Raw genomic sequence first — 26,588 nt, 5'->3', positions numbered from 1 at the left:
CAAAAAAAACAACAACAACATAATGCAGAGAAACAAACTTAAAGAAAGAGCATTAAGTGTTACAGCTACAAGCGCTGACACCTTTTAAAAAGTCTTAATGTCCTCACCAACCAGCCAAACATTTACGCAGTGTCCGTCACACCAGCCCCTATTTATAGACTTAATAATGTGCATAAATATATAGATAAACGAGTGATTCGCCTTGCGTCCAGAACAATTCCCCAGCTTCCGAGCAATCAAACAACTAGTCAAATCTGATTAAACCCGGCTCATCATTTCCTCTGCTGTCTTTATTTATTTATTTATTTATTTATTTATTTATTTATTTATTTATTTATTTATTTATTTATGTATGTATTTGTTTTTTTTTACATAACACATGAACATACCAGAGGTCACATTCTACTCAGTTGGCCCACACTCAATACATGTCCTCCTCCTGACCTAGAGGTCATTCGTGCGAGACTTGATTGACAGTCTAATTACCTCATACAACAATGCCAGTCATGTGCTGTAGTCGTAGCTAACAGGATTGGTGAGGGGTGGGGTGTGTGTGTGTGTGTGTGTGTGTGTATGTGTGTGTGTGTATTGAGGCGTACGTCCTTTCTCTGTCCATCTGCATTGTCATGGGACCTGCAACCTTTTTTTTTGTCCTGTGCCTGGCAAAGAAGAAAGCAAAAACCAAATAATGAGGTAAGTAGAGAGAAGTGGTGGCTTCCACAAGGGAGAAACAAGACAAATACAGGGCTGTGATTGACTGGCGTGTCTGGACAGGAGACTGGAGGCAAGCCGCCAGCTGTTTTTCGAGCTTGGCCTGGCGTACGATGCATCAGCCGTCCCTGTTCCCAACGAGGGCCTCCTCCCACAGATCTTTTTCTTTTCTGCCTGGCAGCACCAGGACAGCTGCCTCTCGGGCACAGCCAACTCCTTAAGCACCTGGATTATGATTTAGCGCTGACATGCAGTAATTATGCGTAGACACTGTAATTAAGCAGCACGACTCGATCGTCAAATTGCTTAAAATACTATCAGTTGGGGGTTACGTCAAAAGAGAACAGCCGTGTTTCAACATATCTGCCAAGTGGGTTTCTGCAGTTGCCAGTAAAATCTTGTAAATAAAAGTAACGTCAGCTTACTAGACCACTTTGTTTTGCTCTGCTGACCAGGCCAGCGCCCCACAATCCAAAAAAAACATTTTCCTAAAATAGTTCAAAATAGCTTTGAACACGAGCAGTGCGACGTGGCTGTAACAGGAGGGAAAAGCCGCAAAGGGTTTGTGTGTGTGTTTGACTGATGATAAATAATAACACTGTGTCGTGTAATCTCTCAGCATCTTAGCCTGCGATTGAACAATGTTTCCTGACTCTGTCGGCTTGACACGAATCCCTTATCTCAAATATACCTCAACTCATTTTGTCGGTTCCTTCTCTCCATCAGATGGTCTCAATCACTAAGCGACTCAGATCCTGGGTGGAGATGTCTGACAGATCCCGATTCTGTCTGTAGCTCTCATTTGCTTGCTGGAGCTTAGAGGCATTTTGTCCATCTTGTTGTGCCAACCTTGGAGCAATCTCTCTCTCTCTCTCTCTCTCTCTCTCTCTCTCTCTCTCTCTCTCTCTCTCTCTCAGTCTCATCCAGAATTCTTCTTCACATCGTGACAGCAAAATATGACCTTTTGAAAATTTTTCAAACAAAGGTGGACATGGATTTTAAAATGCCACCGGCTTGTAGTTGCCATTTGGTGGTCTCGGCTCTGAAAGCCCCGGGTGTCCAGGACGATGCCGTGATTTTATTGCTGCCTGGAATCAATACGCTGCAAGCTTCAAACGATCTCCTGAACAATGGGTTGTACAACGATCTTAAAACACCATCAGCAAATAAGAAATTATAAATATAATTGACTAAAAATTTACTTTGAAGTTATTTTTATTTAGCTGTCACATAAACGTTTTACAGTAATAGGTCACACTACCGAGTGTCGGTTCTGTGCAAGAGTAGAGGTGAAATCGCTCACATCACATTTGCTATTTAGTTTTAATCTGCCGGCTTTTTAAACCGAGTCAGTAAACACTTGCGCCGAGCAAATGATCCTCTAAACGCTCAATAGAATCAGCCCCATTATCTCCGCTGCTGTGGACCTGGGCTACTTGAAGCGTCTCTAAATTACCATTTAAGAAACCAAGCCATTTCCACAACAATGCACAGTGACCAATGAAGCAGCTTCCAGTAAACTTGAAGCCTCAGCAAATGCACCAGAGCCATTTGCATTTCTTTTACATTCATACTATATATGTGATGTGCAGCACTCTGTAAATATATATAATACACACACACACACACACACACACACACACACATTATTTGTCTGCAAAGCTGTAAGGAGAACATGTTTTCTGACATTTTAAGCAGCATCACATGTGGATAGTCTCTACTAATTGCCATGGATTTCTTCATTTCTGAAATAATTAGAGGCCGCACACTAACAAGGAGATGGATGGCTATAGAGATTGTTGATTTTATAGTGGTAGTTGTTTCTGGGTGTTTTTTTTTTTTTTTTTTAATTAATACATTTTTTATTTATTCATGTGTACGTGTGTGTTTAAGGGTGACATAAACAAACCGAATGTTTCTGTTTCAAGACTAATTATAATTCATGATACTCTGAAAGACTGCCCGTAATTTAGATCATTTGCACTCCCTTACAGTATATTTTTTTGATGGAGAGCTTTTTCTTCTATTTCAACAGACTCATATTGGGATGGACCTATAAAGACTATATAAAGGCATCCATTTAACAAGTCTGTTCAATATATATATATATATATATATATATATATATATATATATATATATATATATATATATATATATATATAATTTGCCAGAATTGAGAAGGCAAAAAAATTAAATAAATAAAAATAAGAAAATAATCCCTGTTTAAAAGTTTGTATTCCTTTAGTTCTTAATATGCTGTATTGCCCCCTTTAGCATCGATGATGGCATGCAGTCTTTGTAATAATTGTGCATGAGGTCTTTAATTCTCTCAGGTACTATAGCTGCCCATTCTTCTCGGCAAAATGCCTCCGGTTCCTGCAATTTTTTTCGGTTGTCTTGAAGAAACTGCACATTTGTGATCTGTGATAATGAGGTCAGGAAACATATTGATGGTCACTCTAGAACCTTCACCTTTTTCTTCTGTAGAGATTGGTGGGGCATTCTTGATTTGCGCTTGGGATCTTTGTCATGTTGAAACATACAAGAGCACCCCATGTGCAGCTTTCATGCTGTAGAATGGAAATTGTCTGCCAGTATTTTCTGATAACGTGCTGCATTCATCTTGCCATCAATTGTTACTAACTAACCTCAGCCACTGACGCTCACACAGCCCCAAAACATCAGAGATTCACCGCCATGCTTTACAGTGGGGATGGTGTACTGTTTACCGTAGGTCTTGTTGACTCCTCTCCAAACATAGCGTTTATGGTTGTGACTATAAAGTTCCGTTTTGGTCTCATCACTCCAAATGACGCTAGAGGCTGTGAGGCTTGTCTGTGTACTGAAGTCTGGCCTTTTTGTGGCATGGGACCAGTAACGGCTTTCTCTTGGCAACTCAACCATGCAGGTCATTTGTGTTCTAGTACCTCTTTATTGTGCTCCTGGAAACACCACCACCACTTTTTTCCAGAGCAGCCTGTATTTCTATCAAAGTTGTTTATGGATTTTTCTTTGTGTCCCTAACAATTCTTCTGGCAGTAGTGGACGAAATCTTTCTTGGTCTACCTGACTGTGGCTTAGTATCAACAGGACCTCTTTATCAGAGTTTGAACAGTACTGACTGGCATTTTCAAGTGTTGAGATCTTTTTATATCCTCTTCCTGCTTTTTTCAAAGTTCAACTACCTTATTACACAGGCGCATTGGCAGTTCATTTGTCTTCCTATGGTGCAATATCCAGCCAAGTCAGGGCATCACCTCATGAGCTGAGAAACTCACTGACTATTTCTACACAGACATTAATTACAATTACAATAAGTCATGTGGAAACTTCCATTTAATAGCCATTTAAACCCCTGTGTGTTTATAATGTGGTCAAACATTCAAGGATATGTAAACTTTTGATCAGGGGTGTTTAGGTGATTTCATTTAGTCAAACAACTATGTGATAATTAATGACTTTGTGTGTCCACTATCTTTAAAAAGAAAAAAAATATTTTGCATTATCAGTCATATTTTCTAAATGATAATGATATTTATCATAATCTCATCAGTCTGTAGAACTAGCTGTAATTGTGTCTGTAGAACTAGCTGTGTCTGTAGAACTAGCTGTGTCTGTAGAACTAGCTGTGTCTATAGAACTAGCTGTGTCTGTAGAACTAATGTGTCTATAGAACTAGCTGTGTCTATAGAACTAGCTGTAATTGTGTCTGTAGAACTAGCTGTAATTGTGTCTGTAGAACTAGCTGTGTCTATAGAACTAGCTGTGTCTGTAGAACTAGCTGTGTCTGTAGAACTAGCTGTAATTGTGTCTGTAGAACTAGCTGTGTCTGTAGAACTAGCTGTGTCTGTAGAACTAGCTGTAATTGTGTCTGTAGAACTAGCTGTGTCTGTAGAACTAGCTGTGTCTGTAGAACTAGCTGTGTTTGTAGAACTAGCTGTGTCTATAGAACTAATGTGTCCGTAGAACTAGCTGTGACTATAGAACTAGCTGTGTCTGTAGAACTAATGTGTCTATAGAACTAGCTGTGTCTGTAGAACTAGCTGTGTCTATAGAACTAGCTGTGTCTGTAGAACTAATGTGTCTATAGAACTAGCTGTGTCTGTAGAACTAGCTGTGTCTATAGAACTAGCTGTGTCTGTAGAACTAATGTGTCTATAGAACTAGCTGTGTCTGTAGAACTAGCTGTGTCTATAGAACTAGCTGTGTCTGTAGAACTAATGTGTCTATAGAACTAGCTGTGTCTGTAGAACTAGCTGTGTCTATAGAACTAATGTGTCCGTAGAACTAGCTCTGTCCGCAGCTATATAATTAAATGGCATTATTTGATGACACTATGTTGGCAATATGCTTATCCTGAAATACCATAAAAAACAGGATAGTGTTTTGTAGAGTGCTCATACTGTGAATTTTAATTATTCCCCCAGTTCCAGTATAGACCCTGACTGAGTTCATTTCATCTTCATAAGGGAAGGAGAGGCGTTGCATGCTCAGCTGGTGACAGTAATGAACTGCTTCTTTGCAAACCAAAGATATATAATGAGCTTGGTGTCACACAGCATGCCTCCTCATTGGACCTTTGCCTAGTGGAGGGCTAGGATTAGCAGAAAGATGTGTCTGTTCAGGATTAGCTAAAGGTCACCCATTACACACTGTCAATAAACATGACATATGCAGGTAAGAACAACCAGAGCAGAGCCAGGTCGAAGAGCTTGTGTTTATCTGTCTTTTTTAGAACCTTATGCTGTTTCCTGGATTGCAAACTCTGGTTCATTGTTAATTAGAGATGAACTTCGATTGTATTACTGAGTCACAGTAATGTATGATTTGTTTGTTACCTTTTTCGTTCTAGCTATCATTTTCTCTAAAAAGTGGCGTATAATGGCCTTCCTAACTAACTGTTTGAATGAATTACTCTAAAAGCTTTGGAGGCACCATTCACTGGCGCCAACATGGCATGAGATCACTGTGACTGCTACAAAATTATTGGCAGAAAGCTGTTGGTTGCCTCAGTAGTGAAGTCATGTCTCCCCTACAGGTCAAAACTTTCAGATCCATGTCTCAGCTGCAGCGGATTACCCGCTTGCCAAGGGCCAGTGAATGCCATCTTTCTTTGCCCTTCTGTATGGCACTACCTGTAAAATTAACAGCATGTTCAAAGAGCACAGCAGAAAAGCGGAGCCATGCACAGACGTGACTTCATCACGTTGCATCATAACGGCTTTCAGCACTTCACAGAGCTTCTTTCGTTAAACGTTCAAGTCGCTTAAGATCAAAAGCTTCTTGCAGATGGAGATACAGACCACCCTTAAGGTAGCGAGTGCCTAATGGTCTCACCTCATCTCACTATCATGCTGCTATCATACTATCACTATCATACTCTTGGGTGTCTGACTCGGTGTTAATGGTGTTAATTTTTAAAAAAAAAAAAAGCCTTTTCCCAGCCTTTGCGTTCAGGAGCTATTCTGAGCAGGGTGAGAGGCAGCTCTCGCATCCCAGTTGATGCCTCATTGGTAGTAGCCAGCCTTGCACTTTGATTTCAATTACAGAAGCAGCTCTTTTCACCCATCTCCCCGGTGCCAATCAGAGACAGCACAGTATTTGACGCCCCTGATTTTCAAAGTCTTCTGCTTTATTAGTGTCAAGCCTTTCTGATGACATCAGCAAAGCAGCCTTTTGGGAATATTTGCAACATCCATTTTTTTCTCCGTTTTGCTTTGTTCATTGCTGTGGCCATAAAGAAGCTTTGAACCCAGCCTGACAGACCCAGAGGTTTCCCTAGTCTAATACAGTCCAACCACACGTTAAGGCACTTTATTTTTCCTTTACGTGTCATCCGCCTACGAGTGCAAGGCTCTTTATTTGTGCCTTTTGGAGAGGAAGAGCAGGGTTGAGGGGGAAACAGTTGGATTCCCTTTGGGAAGAAATAGCTCGGATAAACATGAGGCTGCTTGGAGCTGCTGGCAGCTTATCTGGTGTGTAAATCAGAAGTGGGTGTATCATTTCAGCTAATTCTGAGCTAGTCTCTGCGTATAAGGACTGGCTTGTAATTATGTGTTGTCTCTATGATATTTTGCAGCAGAACATTTGGATTTTATGTACTTTTGTGCAATCGATTGTGCCGTGGGCCAGAAAAAAGAAACATATGCCTGCTGCCAGAAGGGCAAAATATCTTTATCTAATACATGTATGTGATACTTGTATTTTGCATGTTGCTTGTTAGTTTCACTTAATTTAAACAAATAACTGACACTGCTAGCAAATAATTGAAGAATGAAGATCTGTGTGTAATCCAAGATGAAGATCATGCCTGTTTTAGCACCCTTGATGTCAGTCAGTACTGGAAGATCATGTTGAAGACTCATACTGCTTGCCTTAGTATTAGCCATGTTGGCTTGTTCTGATTCCACACCTGGTGAGTGATCACCTTTAACAATAAAAATCATCTCAAGCCTCCCAGCTCAGCTTTACATACGAATCTGACAGCCTATTATGTGTGTGCCTGACAGTTCTCTAGGCCTGCACTCACCCTCCTTTTCCTGTCCTTCTTTCTCTGGCTCTTTGTGGTGTTCTGCCCTTCATGTTGCTGCCTGTGCCGCCAGCTTAGCATCTTTCCTGCAGCAAGGTGAGACAGCGCTGAGGAGCCTTCTGCTGAAAAAAAATTGACTGAATCCCTCTTGACCACAGACTTTCCTAACATTGACTATTTGCAACATGTATTGCACCTACTTTCGTGTAGCATATTGATCAGTGTGTACCAGCACAAGCAGGAAGCTGAGGTAAGTTGGGATTAGACAACATTGGGGAAAAAAGTGAGACAAGCCCTCAGGCTTCTCGAGCCCTCAAGCAGGGGGTTCTCACTGCAGCTGTGGTGCACTTGAATAGTTTTCTTTTAACATCCACCAGAACCTGAGATGTGTGCTAATGAAACACTGCTTCCTCAGTGACGGTGCTCGTCCTCTTCAGTCACAAACACACACATACACGCTCACAGTCTCGTTTCTATCCTACTATGCTCTCTGCACCATTACACCCAAGCACGGTGATGAATGGCTTTTAATAAAGCAAACAGGGTTCCTTCTTGTCCGGATCAATCCTTCCTGTGGCTGCCATGCCAGCTATTGTCACAAGTAATTGCCTAAACCCCTTGTTGTATGAAATGAGACTCTTTCGGGGGAACGAGAAAAAAAATAACCGAATAAACAGCTGAACTTGCGGCAGCCTCAATTTCGTACTCCAGTGCACTCAGTACTGCAAACCCTGAGCCTTCAGGGACATCTTGTCTGGATTCTAGTACAGTCACAGCTATCCTATCAGCAAGGTTCATACACACTGCTAAGACGGTGTTACACAGGATATCCGAGGAAGTCGGTGATGGCTCTGAAATTCCACCCAGGTCGTTTAGACTTACACCAGCGTGGTGTTTGTGTCAGTAGGTCATAAACTCCTTCATTCTCAATGAATACAAGAGCAGATGATCTGCATTCAGTGCAGGACAGTCAGAAGTAAAAACGACTCCATGCCAATAGTTGTAGTTGTTTTTCCACTATTTTGATAAACACTGCATCTGTCATCGTTTCCCAGCTGGTTGGACCTCGATCTCGGACAGTCAGAGGGTATTTAGGGTCAGGTGACTCGCTGACTGCATCTGGCAGCAGAATGCATTTGTTTGTCTCTTTTGGACTGCTTACAAAGGCGTGCATGTCCAGATTAATGATGTTTGATTAGCTTTGCACAACAATACAGATTAATATTCATGGAGCTCGGCCTTGTTATTTTGGGCCTGACTTTTCAGCCAGGAACAGCTGATGACATTGGTTTCAATTAAGGTTTGCTGTTTGCCTTTCAACACTTTAATCTCTCCACAGCTGGTCACCAAAATCTGGCTACCTTTAACTATGAACGAGTCTTAACTCACTGCGGTTTTTAACACGCTTACCGTAGGACCGTAGGAGATACTGTGCCTAATTGAAAATTGGGTTAAAGGTCTTGCCAAAATGACACATCAGTAAGAATTGTGTTTGAAGTACACTAATGATTACCAAGCAGTACCGAGTCGATCAACACCAGCTTGCCAGACTAGAGCTGAATGTTGGCTAGCGTGCCATCACACCAAGCGGACCGAAGAAGTCTACATGCATTGTCACTTATGTATCTATTGTTTATTCAAAACTATTCCTCTAAACATGCAGCTTGAACTTAACTGTGTGGAATTAGCAGGTCTATATTTGGGCTTGCTGCATCTGTTATGCATTAGAGTGTATTTATCTGGTAATCTCCAGGGAGAGCTAAGCATCTGCATTCCAGGCAACCTGGAAACAGAGTTGCTGGACAATGACCAGCCGTGAGGAGAGCTTTAGAAAACCCAGCCTTACTCCATCTGTCCACTTCTATTTCCTCTCTCTGTCACGCAATTTTACGCTTGACATGTCACTTGTTTACTTGTTACAAGCCATGAAGATCTTAACAGTTGCTGTTATTCTAACATCTTTGTGGCTGTATTTTTTTTTAGTGTTTACAGTCGTTGTTGTCCTCCTTTCTTGGCACTACATCCTCCTTGCTTATGAGAACAAATGAGTTACCATTTACAACTGTATATGGTCCAGCCATGAAAATAGTCACCAAGCTAAAGAAGGCATAACATCCGAGAGCTGCCTCTGGTTCTAAAATGATGACGATGCTGTGGGTTTACTGGATAAATCTATTCAGGTTTTAAGCCTAGTGTTGCAAAGACAAACAGCTCATTGCTGCAAGCTATGCTTCTAATTGCTTCTATCAGTAACCATGCAGCTATTGTTTACATAGGCCATGGTCGATACTAACTGATTTTTAGCTGATATCAACAGAAATCAAGTGCCTGATAGTCTCTCTTTCCTCTTAACAGGAAGACTGTCACTGGCAAGAATTCAGCTCATATCAATTTTTGCATCAGGACGTTTTTGTAGCAATGCGCAGAGAATCTCTGTAGTGTTCAACTCTCAGCCCATCTGTCTCATCTTCCCAGCTTTGCTGATTCTGCTGTCTTGATTCTGGAGCAATTTAATACTCCCATGGTTTGTTTCTCCCTCGGTGGAGAGCAGAAACACTTCAAGCTTCAAGACCAAATTGATGTATTAATAAGAACCTCACTCATGCTATGATACACCCATGTCACTGTCATGCAAGTTCATGCATGACAGCGAATAGTCAGTCCTCAGAGGTAACGTGTCGATGCGCCTAAAGGGACTGCGGCGGGAAGGTTAACATCGTCCGCTTACATGCTCTGGATGAAGGATGTCTCTGCTCACTAGGCGTCGCACCTACAAGGCATATGTGTGTAAGGTAAAAATGGCTTATAGCATATGTAAAGCTGTTCTGTAGTTGATGAGAACTAATATTCTTCAGACATGCACAGTTTGTGTCTCCAGAATTCCAGCCAGGGATATTTTTGTACAGTCGCCATCTGGTCTTGATTAATGTAAGTAAAGATAATTGAGGCATCTGCTAATACTCCCAACCTCAAGTGTTAGGCTCCTCTTGCTCTCAGTTATTATCTAGCTCTGTAAAACAGGTAATCAGTAGGTGTTACTGTTATAGCCACGGATTGTACTCCAGTCTGGACAGCATAACGATAGTTTTTATGATGCATCATATGGCCAAAAGTATGTGTACACTTGAAAATGACACCCATATGTTTGGTGAACATCCCATTCCCAATCTTACACTGTTCAGTGAAGGCTTTCCCTGGGCTTTTGCAGCATGGTTGTGGGGATATGTGCTAATTCAGTGGACTCAGGCACTGATATATTCATTGTTCCAGGTCATGCTAAAGTGAAGGCTATATGAGACAGATCTTTTAATTAAAAAAAGTACAGCCAGCGGTTTGTTTGTTTTTTGTCTCCTCCTTCAAATAAACCCATTCTATGATTTCAAGGCCAGGATAGTAGCAGATTTCTTGATTGTCATTGTCATTGTTCCTGTGTATAACAGTTGTAATTTGAAATGCGAGTATTGATCACGGCTCTGAAGTATGACCTTTTCCACGCACTTCTCTGCGGCTTGATGTGAGCCTATCGATCGAACAACGCACACGGGGAAGGCTGGAGCGTTCTGCCTGCTTTTTCATGACTAATATCGTCTCGCCGTGGGCTCAGACATATTTGGCCACGTGTGTCACATTTGATTTTTGGAGGATCAAAGATACGAAGTTACCTTACTGTTGTGGGGTAAATAAAACACTGTGTCACTTTTATGAAGCCGACTCTTCAAATCAAAGGCAAGAGAGCGTTTTGTTAGGGAGCTAATTGCACGCTCTCTGTCTGCATGCTTGAAGCTAAGTGATAGCAATCCACATTGCGGGGATGGAGGCAGGAAAATGTTGCTAGGCAGCCAGTAAACTCACAAGGCATTCGCCAGAATAGAGAACCATATATAAACACACGCAAAGACGTTTCCACCTCCTGTTGATGTTGTACATTCAGTCAGCGAGTCACAAAGCAGAGAATCCTAATGGATCAGGGTAGCACTACTTATGTTGTCAGTGCTATACAGTTGTTTACTCTGAGCACTGAGTGCTTTTTTAACACCGCTGTTACCCCGCAGCATTTTAATCCCGAAGAAAAGGCCGAGAAAAGCGATTACTACTTAAGTGCCGGATTTAATTGCCTTTGAGGCTCGTGAAACAAGACCGGCAAATTAGGCTCAGAAGCCGGACGAAACGTGCGAATCTCATTTACGTTTGTTTGTTTACTAGAAGCCGACGACTCCGGTTGTAGAGCCCTTAAATAAAACCATCATGATTTTCTATTCTCATGAATAGAGTTCCTCAGAAGCCGGATGAATGGCTTCGAGAGCCGTCATGAACAGACCCGAGTTTTCCGGCTCGATGGAGTTAAGCTGACACGCCTACTTTACCTCGCCTCTCCCCTCAGTGCACTCCCTTTCCTAATCATCTGCTCTGACGTACAGCTCAGCAAAGCACTAAGTTGCTACATGAGGAGTTATGCGCCGTGTTTGTCTTCATGTTTGACTACATGTGAAGATCGGGCGGTTGCTCGTTCAAGAGCAGGCGTCACTTTTTGCTCTTTTCTGAAGAAACGCCGTGCAGGCTCTCAATGAAGCGATGGGTGTCAGGAAGTGTGAGGAATGTGTGTCAGGGAGAAAAAGAAATGATCGAGTGAAAACAAAAGGCTTCAAAGGGAATGGCATAAGAGTTAACTGGTGAGAGCTAAAGTGGTGCAAGAGAAACTGTAAACACTGCGATGCTCATTCACCAAAAAATGGAGGAGGGAATCACTTATGGTCATAATATTGATTGTGATACTTAACATTTTAAAGAAATGGGATCGAAACAAACCGCTCTTTCTCTTTATCTCGGCAAGAGCGTGAATGCCATTGCTTTGAGTGCAATTTGTCTAAAAGCTCTCATCAAAGATTTGCTGTGCACTGGAGCTGAGAGGGCTCTGAAAAAGACGGAACACACACACACACACACACACACACACATTTTTTTCACATTTTTTTCATACGGTGAAACATCCACATGTACTCTACATAATCTATTACTAACTACTAATAATACAATATTTTTAAACGAAATCTTGAATTTCCTGAACAAAAGTCAAATGATTAAAAAGGAAATGTTTAACATCAGAAGTCCATGCACACACATGCACGCACACACACACACACACACACACACACACACACACACACATTTGAAACTCTGTTTGAAGTTTGACATTCTCAAAAAAACTATTAAATAGAAAAATAGAAAAAAAAGTACATTTCTGTGTGAATCATCTCTCCGGCACCCTGCAGACGTCTGCCAATTAGCATAAGCCGGCTTCTGTCAATAACAAAAAATGCATTTCCTGTCTAATACCCTACCAAAATGATGTTTTTAAAAGCCTCCTGTGTAAGAAACTTTGATCGTTGGTCCAATAAAATGTCAAAAGCAGATTAAATGTAATTGCATGATGCGATGGTTTAGCAAGATGTGTTTTTTATTGTTATTTTATTGTTATTTTATTGTTTTATTTTTCCCTACACACACATACACACACACACACACACACACACACACACACACACACACACACACACACACACACTCTGAGGCAATCAACAGTGAGCAGTGCGTGATGTCTTGTAAGGTTCTGTAATAACACAATTAGGCTAAAGGTTAATGCGTCGTATTCAATCTGCCCCTCTGTTCTCAGTCCGTTTCAATGAAGCAGTCAAAAAAAAAAACAGAGAGGGAGAGAGAGATGATGTCCCTGTAATCAAAGGGTCACGCCCCTCCTGGGCGTCATGAAATTAATTACGGACGGTCTCTATAAATTCATCGTGTCACTTTTCACAGCTCTTCACTCTCTCGTAATGTAGGATTGAAAAAAAAATTCCAGGGACGATACGTATGAGACCTGAACTAGCTTCCTACCGAGGATGCCCCACACGTGTGTGTGTGTGTGTGTGTGTGTGTGTGTGTATCAATCCCAGGCTGTAGAGACGGTGAGCCCTGTAGTCGAACATTAGCGGCATAATGAAACAAGCCTCAGAGTGAAAATTAAGTCATTATGTATAAGACAATCCCTCGCAGGACCACAGAAACAGAGCTGCATACAGAGTGCTGATTAGCGCTGATGGCAGTTAAAGGGATACTTCAGTCCAACACTACCATACTGACTGACTACATTAGCCTTCATTCGTTAGTAGAATTGTTTGCATGAGCTACCTCTTTATCTAATGGAGGATTAGAAAGACAACAGAACAGTTACACCAGCTGAGATGTGCTGCTTCACTCTGGCCCGATACATAGTCACCAGGCATACAGTAGATGCCAGATTTCACATAACATGTCACTCAAAATGAACAATAATAATAATAATAAGCAACGTGAATAGTTTAATATAATAATCCTCACGGAGCTGATGTGATATTTTCGATTGTACCTAAAAGCCATTTTTTTACACAGTTGTAACAGCATTTTCTGGTTCTATTTAATGTTTAGAAGCAAAGTTAGTTCCTGTTGTCACTTGTGCTGCAGCAGCTACAGTATAATCTCTATGTTTTAACTTTTGAATGGATGTGTTTGTCCTGAAGATTCTCTCTGGACAGGAAATGTAGTTTCCGTAACCCTGACTCTAAAGATTAACGTCCAGTGATAAATAAGTGACTAAAGACACCACATCAACAACCGGGTAAATAACAACAATCCCTGAGCTGTTGCTACAGGATGAACAATATATCAGCGCGAGCACGTTAATATAACACTCATCGTGTGTTAGGTTATGAAAATGGATCTTAACGCCGTCTTCTTCTTTTTCTTCGAACCGTCTGTAAGGCCGTACAAACGTTCACCCTCGACTGTTCACAATATTCCACAAGCTGGTTTGAGGCTTGCTGGTGGAATTCTCCAGTGGTGAAATTCTCGAGTGCCCCAGATGTTCTGATTGCAGCTTTTTCTGCGGCTAATCACGTTCCGTCACCGCCGCCGCCACCAGCGCTCTGTTTGAGCTGGATCAGTTTTAGCAGAGAAGCTTTGCTAATGTCGTTTGTAAAGGATTTGACTGTCTGATTCGAGAAGGATGAAGTATCTGTGCAATTTGCTCAAATTATCATAGATCACAGCTCAGGTGCTCGTCAGCCATCCGACGCTTCCGTTCAGCAGCCTGATGTGTCGTTCTTCCTTGGAATACGGTGTATACGCTAGTATAATATTCCGAGTATTGCTATTGTAAGATTTACATACAGTACCACAGCGTATTGATCCACTGACCATTGCAGTGGTGTACAATTGTGTCTTACACACCAGGAATCTGACATCATCTTTCTTTTTTCTTTTCTTGTGTGTGTGTGTGTGTGTGTGTGTGTGTTTCCCTCTCTTTCTTTACAGGCATACTTCCGACAGGGCGTTGCCCTCCAGTACCTGGGCCGGCACGCAGATGCTCTGGCCGCCTTTGCCTCCGGTCTCGCTCAGGACCCCAAGAGCCTGCAGCTGCTCGTCGGCATGGTGGAGGCCGCCATGAAGTCGCCACTTCGAGGTGTGTGTTTTTGGAGTGCTTCAGTTGTCTTATTAAGAGTGCAGAATGTTTTTGCTAACGTTTTTGAAGCTGTTGACCTTCTAAGTAGCTAGCTTTAGCTAAGAGTTTAGAAAAAATCAGTCATTTCGATATTGTAGCTTCTCAGTGGTGCGATGCTGTAACTACATACATCAGCTGATGAGCTCTAGACATAAGAGAAAATAAAGACACTAGCAATGTATTTGAAAAGCGACGCGGAGACAACACCACAACACCAAACTTTGTTTTTGTCATGGTTTGCTATTTCCAGGCAAGCAAAACAGGATATTATGTACGAACAGGATTTTCAGCTATATTGCTCTTTCAGCTAAAGATTGCCTTTACCAACAGATTTAGTACCAATTTGGATTAATTATAAACAAAAAAGCCTTTAGGAGTCAACGTTGTACGTGCACACAATCACCCACGTGCACTCGCTTACTGCAGACGCCGAGCCCTCGGAGGTTGTCGCAGTTTGTTTGCGATTGTGAAATCTCTGCCTCGGTCGCAACAGCAGAGCCGCTGTTTACTGAGGATGAGACCTCGCAATGAGAAGAGCTGTCTGGTGGAGATATATTTCTACAGCTGCCTGTTTACTGTGTGTGTGTGTGTGTGTATGTGTGTGTGTGTGTGTGTATGTGTGTATGTGTGTATGTGTGTGTGTGTGTGTGTGTGTGTGTGTGTGTGTGTGTGTGTGTGTGTGTGTGTGTGTGTGTGTGTGTGTGTGTGTGTGATACAACCATGGACACAGAGACTGACAATATACATCTGTGGCCTCTGACTAAACAGCCAGTTTTATTTGGAGGTAAATCAGTGACACACAAACTGCCTCGGTCTTGGGAACGTTCCCAAAATGAAGCTGTTATACTCCTAATGACATCCGTTATTTCCCTTGCTGTCCCAATCTGGCTGGGCAAACACACACACACACACACACACACACACACACACACACACAGGGAGGGGGAGAGAGAGAGAGAGAGAGAGAGAGAGAGAGAGAGAATATGAATGTATGACTGGAAAGATTATGTAGAGCAGCTCTTCATAATCAGCCCCACAGAGAGAGATGATCTCTACCACTGCATTGACACTGTATCATTCTCTTCCTCTTTCTGCTCTCTATGTTTGTGTCCTTTTTTCCTCTTGTCTTTCTTTCTTCCCTCTTATCTTTTTTTTTTCCCCATCTCACCGCCAGAGGTTTGATCCTCTCCTCTGCTTCTTTATTAGTTTGAGCTCTCACTCTCCCGTGTAAGGATTTGCATGCAGGGGATTAGACCTTCAGTCTAATTGAATTGAATTGAAATCGGGTTGAATCGCCCGTTCTTCAACAAGCACGCCATCCAAACCCACTGGCTGGTACCAGAGCCCTACGAGAAAACAGCTCGAGACGTCGCAGTGCCCTGTCTGAGCCTAGACTTTCACCTGAGACGCGCTGTTTCCTAGACGAGTTTACATTCAGTCCCAGACACGATAAGCCCGTTCGCAGTGACGTGTCCAGTCTTAGATTAATGTAAGTGTCGGTAGACGAACATGAATAAACATCGGTATGGTTTGGATTAAGGTCCTTGCCCATCGAGTGTCTAATCATGTGGCCCTAGCAGCTATAGAAAGGTCTGCAGGTCTCCTAAGCGGTAATTCAAAGAGAAGGGAAGGAAATAATGCGAGGTGGGTGGCGTTGTCACACGCTGTCATTACAGCTTTATTTAGCCGCCTTCCTATGGGGATTCAGACAGTCATGTCAAAGCTCCCGTTTGACATGTTGCGCACTCGGTGAGCGGAGAAAAGGAGGGAGAGAGAACATTAGTGAGTAAGAGCGAGAAAAATAGGCACCCAGAGGCTCGTCATTAAATCCTGGCCGTGCCATCGCTCCTTCGCGACGGGCCACATAAGCATTTCTCCTTTCTTGTTTATCATGCCACGCTTTGTGGTTAACTCAGTTTGCAGCCTGTTCATTCGCCCACACACTCTCTCTCTCTCTCACACACACACACACACACACACACACACACACACACACACACACATATTCACGCTGGTACACCGCTCGCCAAAGAGCTTTTTTTTTCATGGTTTTATTTTAGCAACTGATAATGCTGTCAAGATAAATGAAGTTGCTGTGTCTCTCTCTCTCTGTGTGTGTGTGTGTGTGTGTGTGTGTGTGTGTGTGTGTGTGTGTGTGTGTGTGTGTGTGTGTGAGAGAGAGACAATGAAGATCATTAAAGGAATCCTGACTCCATTCCAAAGTGTCGGCTAACTTTAATTACTAAAGCCAATTACAGCAGTGAGTCTCATTACTATGCAAGGAAATAAATTGCGGTAAATATTTCAGCAGGTAAGCTTAATACAGATCGTGGCCATAAATAGGACAAACGTTTAACGGTAATAAAACGAAATAATACACAATTCTCTCCCAGTGCAGTGCAGTGTGTGTGTGTGTGTGTCTGTGTGTGTGTGTGTGTGCACGCCAACAGGATTACAGGTGTGTAATGGTGCGTGTAACATATTTGACATCCAGCGATGGACAGGTTTCCTCTCACTACAGAGCTGCTATTGTTGATTTAATGGAGCAAACAGGAGCATGCATGCGTTCAAGCACACAAACACACACACTGATGTTTCCATATCACTGAACTACCTGAAACTGAAGCTGAACGGTTCTCTGACACAATTTACCTTTAATATAACATCACTGAAATTATTTCAATTCTTACTTCATATACATATATATGAATGATTTCTCTTATTGGGGCTTTTTATCCCTAAAAACACTTGCAAATGCAAAGTAAGCAAAACTGTAATTGAACACACTGCTATTGACTCTCTGAGACACACACACAGAGAAAGTAGAGCAGGACAGCTGGAAAGCTCTTTCCTGCTGGATGGTACAAGCCGATAAGGAAGGGCAGCTAAAAACCGGAGTGTCATCGCTCCCAGCGGGCAGCACGGGGACACACGGCCGTGGCACGAGTTGATTTATGACACCGTGCACTTTCACACTTTACCTGCATTTCCGCCCCTCCGGCGGAGGTCACCTCTACACATATGCTGGCCTTCTGTCTCCGCTTTACCCTTCCACCAAGTGTCTGATTGTGTATCAGAGAAAGACATCAGAAAGACTTCTTATTGAAGAAAAAGGAAGGAAAAAAAAAGAGGCTGAGGCATAAAGGAAAATAAGTAGGCAGGCGTGATAAATTACAATCTATGGAGAGCCCAGCATTTTATTCAGGCTGGAATATACAGACATTTGTTTGCATTTAGAATTTTTTTTGCATGTAATCTGATGATGATAGCATTCAAAAAGAACTAAATAACATTATGAAGATGTGATTGTTTTTTTTTTTCATGTTAAGATAATGTTTCTAATCGCTATTTTAAGCTTCTATTATTCTATCCATGCCGACTAAACAATCTGTACCTGAGTCACGTGACCCACTTGTCTGTTTAGTGGGATTTAAGGCCACAGGTTATGACATGTCTCAGTACCAATTTTTTTCTCTTCTCCTATCCGAACCCACAGAGTCTTTGGAGCCGACCTATCAGCAGCTGCAGAAAATGAAGCTGGACAAGAGTCCGTTCGTCGTGGTGTCTGTGATCGGCCAGGAGCTGCTGAGCGCCGGCCACCACAGCGCCTCGGTGGTGGTTTTAGAAGCGGCGCTGAAGATTGGGACATGCAGCCTCAAATTGCGCGGCTCGGTCTTCTCCGCCCTCAGCAGCGCCTACTGGTCATTGGGCAACACAGAGAAAAGCACCGCCTACATGCAACAAGACCTGGAGGTGGCCAAGACCTTAGGTGAGTGAGTGCTATAGATCCAACCAATAAACTTTCCTCTCTTCACTGACCAGAATAATGCGATTACGAGACGTAATGAAATCTCCGGCGCCCCAAACGCCGAAATATCCATCAGTAAAACTTTCCTGTATTTTTATTTTGTTTGTTTGTTTGTTTTTTGTTATTATGTTAACATATGCACTCTGCGTTTCCTTCTGCATCACGTAGAAATGAACTCTTTCAGTCTTTAATCATAAAAGCCTACATTAACTGAATTCCAGAGGTTAATTAAGTATCCGATAATTATGCAAATGAAGGTACTAGACGACGTTAATGGATGTTAATCATTTTCACCACACCCGTAATGGAAATGACTTCACATTCAGAGATGTGGTAAAAAAAAAAAAAAAAACATGGACATGCTTGACGAATCCTTTTCTTTAAAAAGCCGTGCAGAAAAACGTCGCTCAGATAATACAGCCAGGCCTCTGCTACCATACTGGGTGAAAGATTGGAGCGCAAGTCAGAGGATGGACACGAGTGAAGTGACCCAGGATGTGGATGTGCGTAGAATGAAGATGAGTTAATCCTAACAGCCAAAAAGAACAGACTTGTTATTATTTTTTTCTCCCTCCATTAAAAATGACAGACGCAAATGAAGAAACGGCTTGAATACATTTTGTAAATCGGCTACTATTCAGCGACACCCCCTGGAACCCCCCCCCCCCCCCTGTTTTTTTTTAAACTGAAAGCTTAAATACACCACAATGTGACAAATCTAATACATAGATAAATGAAAGAAATAGTCTAAAAAGTTTCTTTTTTCACTTTTTTTTTTCTGGGTTTTACAGTAAGCATAATGCGTCGGGGGAAAAAATATTGTGTGTCGTCTGTTTTAGTTAAAAAGAGCACACTACCTTAACATCGGCTGGAAATAAAGTCTCTTTCCTAAAATAACAAGCACACATGAACTAGCCAAGACTTCATCATGTACCGAACATGGAGCCAGCACCGAACACTGCACACAAGCACATGACCGAGGAGGTGCAGAGAATAAGAACTTTATTTCTCATCACATGGAGCTGCACATCCAGGAGCATCGATCAGGACTTCTTGGAGCAGATGGAGGATGGAGACACCGTTCAGCTTTACACACGATGAGATGCCGATACACACGAGTGCAGCCCAAGGATGTGTTGCTGTCAGATTATACTGTAGCAGGAGAAGACGTGAGAACCATTTTCGACAGGTTTGGACTACAATTTTTATGACGAACCCCCGAAGGACAAAGGAAGTTCTTCTGTCTGCTGATGTACACAGAACAGAGGAGCGAGGCTTTGTATTTAGAGGTTAAAGAATCGCATTGATGAATTGATGTAGCTTTGAGGTCATCTCTCAGAATAAGGGACATCATTAGGACCTTGAGTAGACTGTTTGTATCATCTTAGATTTTATTATCGGCCCCTAATCTTATTTAAACAAACGTTCTGCTGAACCTAATACACGCTCAGTTTAGTAAAGAAAGCTTTAATAGCTACAACACCTTTACCGTTCCTTTTTCTGTAGAAAGAGGAGCATCTCAAATCATGCACACGGCTAAAAAGTGCACTCTTCTCACGAGCTCTCTGCAGAGACACGAAAGCTTCCGTGCCGTTCGTTCACGGCTCTTTCCTTCCTCTCGTACGCTTTCAGCTGTGCCAGCGTGCACTTGAGTCAGCCACGGTTCAGTTCACACGTTTAACACGTTGCACAACAGCTCTGAAGTGGAGATTCTGAGTGAGCAGTCGGTGTCACGGAAGATGCTCGTTTTCGTTCCACTTTTCTCACTCGAGAGGCTGAAACAGCCGACAGGTCAGTCAGGTAGAATCTTCATCTCGTCCTGGTGTGATCCTCAGACGTTCTCATGCCTGCTGTGGGATATCACTCACTATCTCCAGCGGGTTCTGGGTCTGCCTCGAGGTGACCCCCAGCTCTGGACTATATGTGAGGACAGAGTCAGAAAGACAGCTTTGACCAGTTAACATGAACCTTTGTACAGTCCTTATCATCTCCTGATAATGTCTTTAATCCAGCACATCAAGTCCGGCCCTTTATCACCAAGTTCTTGGCGAACGTTTCAAGAATTCGAGTCTGGCCAGCGTCTTTCTTTTCTCTGGACATCTTTAAGTGCAACGCGGCTTGTTTACCTAGCAGGGAACATACACGATGGCTTTGCGTCGGGTTTTATTCTGGAACTTTCTCTAGTATTTCAACTTGTATCTTTCATTCAGACAAATATAAATAATAATATAAAACAACAACAACAATTCCATGACAGAGAGTCTTCGGCTTCCTGCCACTTTACATGTAATATTAATGATGTGATATGTGACAAGACTCAAGGTCAGGACATTTGTCTTGTATAGTAATAGTTTAAATGAATTTAAATAGTTTAAATAAAATTTCCCATAAAGTAATACAAGAAATACAAGCGTGTATGTGTGTATATGTGTGTGTGTATGTGTGTGTGTGTGTGTGTGTGTGTGTGTGTGTGTGTGTATATGTGTGTGTATATGTGTGTGTATATGTGTATGTGTATATGTGTATGTGTATGCGTGTGTGTGTGTATATGTGTATATGTGTGTATGTGTGTGTGTGTATGTGTGTGTGTGTGCATGTGTATGTGTGTGTGTATGTGTGTGTATATGTGTATGTGTGTGTGTGTGTATGTGTGTGTGTATGTGTGTGTGTGTGTATGTGTGTGTGTGTGTGTGTGTGTGTATGTGTGTGTGTATGTGTGTGTGTGTGTGTGTGTGTGTGTGTGTGTGTGTATGTGTGTGTGTGTGTATGTGTGTGTATGTGTATGTGTGTGTGTGTGTGTGTGTGTGTGTGTGTGTATGTGTGTGTGTGTGTGTGTGTGTGTGTGTGTGTGTGTATGTGTATGTGTGTGTGTGTGTGTGTGTGTGTGTGTGTGCTGGCCACAGATTCATCCTCCATCTCTATGATGTCATGGGCATGTTATCTTTTAGCGGAGGCCCCTGGACGGAACTTGCTGCATTCACGTATTCTACGCACCTCTGTACTTAGTGCCATTACTCTAATCCTCCCCAAAGGATGAAAGCACTCAAAGTATTTTGGTGTCGTCCCGCACGCATCATATCGTTCACAGTCGATTCGTCTCGCCAGCTGCCAGCCTTTCATAAGACGTGACAGATGTGGGAAACACTCTGCTTCGGAAGATATTGGCTGTTACAGCAATCTCTTGTCCAGTCTAAATCTTGAAAGCTTACAGAAATATCAGGCAGATTAAGTCAGCATTACGGCACTGCTGCAGTCAGAAAAAAAACAAGTTACTCATTCATAGATTTTTCCTATTTTCTTTCTTTCTTTCTTTCTTTCTTTCTTTTTTTTTGCTCCTTCAGTGTGTATCAGCAGAAATAGCTCTATAACATTTTTCACAGTCAAGTAGAAACAGAGCGCTGACGTGTGAGAGAGTGAGAGAAAGGGAGCGAGAGCGAGAGATAAATAGAGAGAGAGAGAAAGAGAGAGAGAAGGAGAGTGTGTGTGATGATTTGTCATTCTGAAAAGAGTCATTGACTGTCATGTCTTTGAGTTGGCAGGTGAGGAAGTGCATGGACACAGCCAGGCGTGTGTTTGTCTGAACTGCTGACTCGTCGTCTCTTGCAGGTGACCAGGCAGGTGAGTGCAGGGCTCACGGGAACCTCGGCTCGGCATTCTTCTCCAAGAGCAATTACCGAGAGGCCCTGACCAATCACAGGAACCAGCTTGTCCTGGCCATGAAGCTGAAGGACAGAGAGGTAAACTCGCGTGTGTGTGCATGAGTGTGTGCGTGAGCGTGTGTGTGTGCGCATGGACGCGCACATGTTTTTGTGTACGTGTGTGCGTGGGTGGTTGTGAGTGGGTTTTATTTGTATATTTCTGTCTGTTTTTATGTAAAATTGCACACAGTTTTAGTAAATGTCACAGAATGGTATTCCTTAACGATTTCCTTATAGGAAAAAAAATTCCAATTTACTGAAAGCATAGTGACAATAAATCTGTCTGGTGGCACTTGAGTTAATGTCATGTGTTTCTGGTTAACAGATGAAACAGCAGGGTTAAGAGCATCTGTGTGTTAACATTCAAATGAATTGAATTGAACAGTCAAAAAAATACAGACAGAGACAGAGAGAGAGACAGACAGAGAGAGAGACAGAGAGAGAGAGTGTTCATGTATAAATAACCAGATCGTTTTCAGTTCTAATCAAAGATTCCTCAAACAGTGGCCTCTGATTTCTTGACTAATTGCTGTCTACAAAAAAAGCTCTCCAAAATAATAAGTCGTATTTGATTTGATTCAGCAGCCAGGGCTTTTTGACTGAGAAAGTGATGAATGTTATTGTCAGCGCTCTCGTTTGGGTTCGTCGGCCATCACCGCACTCGTCCTCGTCGAGTCTGGGGCTGTGTCTGCTCTTCACTCCACTACACACCACTGCACAGCCAGATCAAGTATTAATACCCCAAATCCTGCAATAAAGGCATCAACACAGCTTTTTTTTATTTATTTATTTATTTTTTGTTTACTGATTAGTCTGCAGTTAGCCTAAAAACAGTGGAAGTACAATGCTCATCAAGTCGCCTTGTGAACAGTAATAATCTCTTTGTGAAACTGCCGACGAATACGCTCGTCGACGAAGACCGCAAAAAAATCGGAGGAATTTCTTTTTTCAGGGCACCCGTGACGGATAAGACGGATAATAACGCCAGTTGATTTTATTTTTACATTCAGTTTAGTCACTCATCAACACATGGTCGTTTCTACCCTGCGTCAGAGTGACATATTGTCACAGGAACCTTTTTCTTCCCGCTCATGCTGTATAAAAACAAATACATTTGCGCTTCTACTATGAATAAGGCTTTATGAGTTTTGGGGGTCCCACCGCCCCCCACCTCCTCCACTTCTCCTCTACATGCCCTTCACTGTGTGTGCAGCACGGTGACCCCCTCCTCCAGCTCTCCAGAGCTTAGCGTTCTCTGCACGAGCGCCAGGCTGCGTTCACACATAGCAGAGCATTTTGGCAGAAATGAATGTCTCTCCCATCACACCCGCACTGCCACTGCGGCTGCATTGCATGCTGGGTAGTGGAGGGTGTCAGAATCACATCGCTTCTGGCTGGATAGAACGGATGGAGCTAACGAGGTAGATGTAGCTTATGTGGCGGGAAATGTGTGTGTGTGTGTGTGTGTGTGTGTGTGTGTGTGTGTGTGTGTGTGTGTGTGTGTGTGTGTGTGTGTGTGAGGTAGATAAACTGCTCCAGTTCTTCATTAGTCACTTCAGAAGGTCACCGTGATGCTCTCAGTAACCTTTTTTTCCCCTCTTGTCCTTTATCACCTTGTCCCAGTGGGCACCTCAGAGAATAGACTGATAATCTGCCAATAAGGAGCCGAGTTAAGGTGTTCGTAAGGTGCAGGAGCAGTGGATGATGGAACCGAGTGAGGTGCTCTTAAGTAATGGCATGCCCTTTTTATTTCTGAGGGCAAGCCTATGACAAATGACCGTGTAGGCATGTGTCCGGTAGAGATCCTCTGTCCTGAAGGAAAATAAAAGAAATGATATGTTCAGCTTTACCTCTGACTTTTACAAAGCACCAACACTGGAGACTCCTTTCAGAATGGAAGACACATTCCATCGAGCGCATCAACATCAAATCCCAAAAAGGAATCAACCTTCTGGCCAATCAGAATTCGTCTATCATCAGCCTTTAATGAGCAGTTGTTGTGTTACGCTCCTCGCACACACTAATTTATGACTGAAGAATTACAGAACCATTTTCTTGTTTGTTTGATTTTTCGGTCCCCGAGCGTGATCTTGCTTAATTAGGAGAAGCGATCAGATAGATTATAGCGTGTTCAGTGAAATCTTTCACGACTATACCTTTACCTTCATGTCTCGCAGGCTCGAGACGGAGAATCAGAGCAACACATTCAGTGCTTTCACATTCAGTGTCATGAATAATAAATTTACGCTGTGCTCCAAGAAGGACGCGAGTTGTTTTGGCTTAGTCGCTCTAGCCGTGCTGTTGAAAGAATAAATTTCGCACCGGACTGAATGATAGATAAAGAGAGAGGCCACTGGGATAACGTGATAGATCGTGGAATTCGCTGGCTTGTCCAGAGTCTCAGCTTAGCACCGATTTGAAGACGAGATGAAAGAGCATTAAATAACGCAGATTGTATTCGCATCATGAAAGAGCAGGTGGCTGTGGACTCTTAATGGATGCCTGTTATTCAGTTTTTAAATAAGTCATTAATTAAAAAGATTTGCTCTTTATTAGAAGCTGTTGTAGGATGTTTTTAGTGGACCTGGAAGTTTTTGTTCTGATTTTTTTCCCCCTTATATTTGGGGTCCAAGCACCAGTGTTGGAGCCAGATTTGTTTTGTTTGGGATTTTTTTTCTTTTCCGAAATGAATCACGCCACCAAGGCCAGGGCCAAACAGAGCAAAGACGACAAGCACGTCCAATATAAAACAAGCGGGTCTACAGGCTGCAAGAAGTAACCAGAATATCTGGTGTTTATTCTGTATGGTGATGAGAATCAGGTGAGGGAGCTGTAGCTGGAAGTGAGTTAACACACACATGATGAAGAGCTCTGGTGCTGTGGAGCGACAGCAGGCGTGTTTCCTTTCCTTCATCTAAAACTCGGTCGATAAGCTATGGACAGACCACCTGATCATGGCGCCGTTTTGTGTCATATCTCTTCTTAGTTCAAAGCAAAACCTCTCGTGAAGGATTAAAGCTCTGACATTAAAGCTTATCTGGAATATGTAAACGCTCTTTGTGTATTACATACGTCTATATGTGTTATGTTATGTTTACCTGTGTGTGTGTGTGTGTGTGTGTGTGTTCACTGACACACCCCCTGCTGGGCGAGGCTTCCGTAAGCACTACCTGTCTAATGGCATCATCTGCATCGCAGCACCTGGTCTCATTTCATAAACACTTCTGCCCCGTGTCTCTGTAATTACTGCAGCTCACAATCAGGCTGCATTTCCCCTTTCACACACCTGCAGCAGATAAAAGGACACACACGTACACACATGGCAGAACTCATTTCTTATGATTTGGGATTTGCATGAAGACAGTCAGGTATATAGTCCTGTGTGTGTGTGTGTGTGTGTGTGTGTGTGTGTGTGTGTGTGTGTGTGTGTGTGTGTGTGTGTGTGTGTGTGTGTGTGTGTGTGTGTGTGTGTGTGTGTGTGTGTGAGTTTTGCATGTTAACTAAAAAACTTTTTCCCATTGCTGCAGCTTACTGAATATTGGCCCATTAAGTGTAATATGTGGCTGCATCATTAATTAAACTTAGAGCTTTGAGTGATCATAATGGAATCTGGTCATAAATATTGATGCATTGAGACTTTTTACAGTGAAATGAGGCTCACAGTCTGTGTCAATAAAGCCATAAAGAATTAAAAACCGTGTGTGTGTGTGTGTGTGTGTGTGTGTGAGCACTTCATCATCCTGTCTCTGTTTCCCAAGTCCACAACGTCGTCTTATTTCATTTTTTCCTTTCGAGTGAAATCTCTGATATATTTTGCCATGCTTCTCACATTACACAATAAAGATCAACAAACATGGCTGTATACATCCACAGATTTGTCTCCCCTCCCCGACCCCCCGTCCCCTTTCTGAACACCCAATATTCACAGTGTGTGCTTCTGGCTAATAAAAACCCAGGCCTGAGGAAAAAAAAAAAGAAAACATTAAAATTTTATGGCGTTAGACTCTTATACTCCAAATGGTAAAGATAAAGCTCTGGAGGGGGAAAAGCTGAGAGGACGTACAAGCCGTTTGGACTCAGACAACCCTGCTCTGTACCCCTCGGCGTGTATATAACAGTGATAGTTTGGATGAAGCGATTTTTTGTGCTTTATAGGATGAACTAAGAAATAAAGAGGCCGCCGGAATAACATGATGGATCGTATCAGTCCCATCCCTCGTTCGAAGCTTTGTCTCGACTTAAGCCCTGATTTAAAGCAGAGATGGAAGAGCATGAAATAAGGCAGATCGTACTGTATTGTGAAAT

At 42.5% G+C, this 26,588-nt stretch overlaps 1 protein-coding gene across 4 annotated transcripts in view; it reads left to right on the top strand.

Moving 5' to 3' along the window:
- ttc28 (tetratricopeptide repeat domain 28) overlaps window positions 1-26,588 on the top strand; it is a 177,171-nt gene that overhangs the window by 92,777 nt on the left and 57,806 nt on the right. For all 4 annotated transcript variants that reach the window (XM_027139634.2, XM_027139633.2, XM_027139635.2 and 1 more), the window contains 3 exons: window positions 14,591-14,738; window positions 18,274-18,546; window positions 22,192-22,322. In XM_027139634.2, coding sequence (XP_026995435.1) covers window positions 14,591-14,738; window positions 18,274-18,546; window positions 22,192-22,322 — 552 coding nt within the window. The remainder of the gene's footprint in view (window positions 1-14,590; window positions 14,739-18,273; window positions 18,547-22,191; window positions 22,323-26,588) is intronic.

The sequence above is a fragment of the Tachysurus fulvidraco genome, chromosome 20, assembly GCF_022655615.1.
Source record: "Tachysurus fulvidraco isolate hzauxx_2018 chromosome 20, HZAU_PFXX_2.0, whole genome shotgun sequence".
NCBI lineage: Eukaryota > Metazoa > Chordata > Actinopteri > Siluriformes > Bagridae > Tachysurus > Tachysurus fulvidraco.
This window is presented reverse-complemented; position numbering and strand designations above follow the sequence as displayed.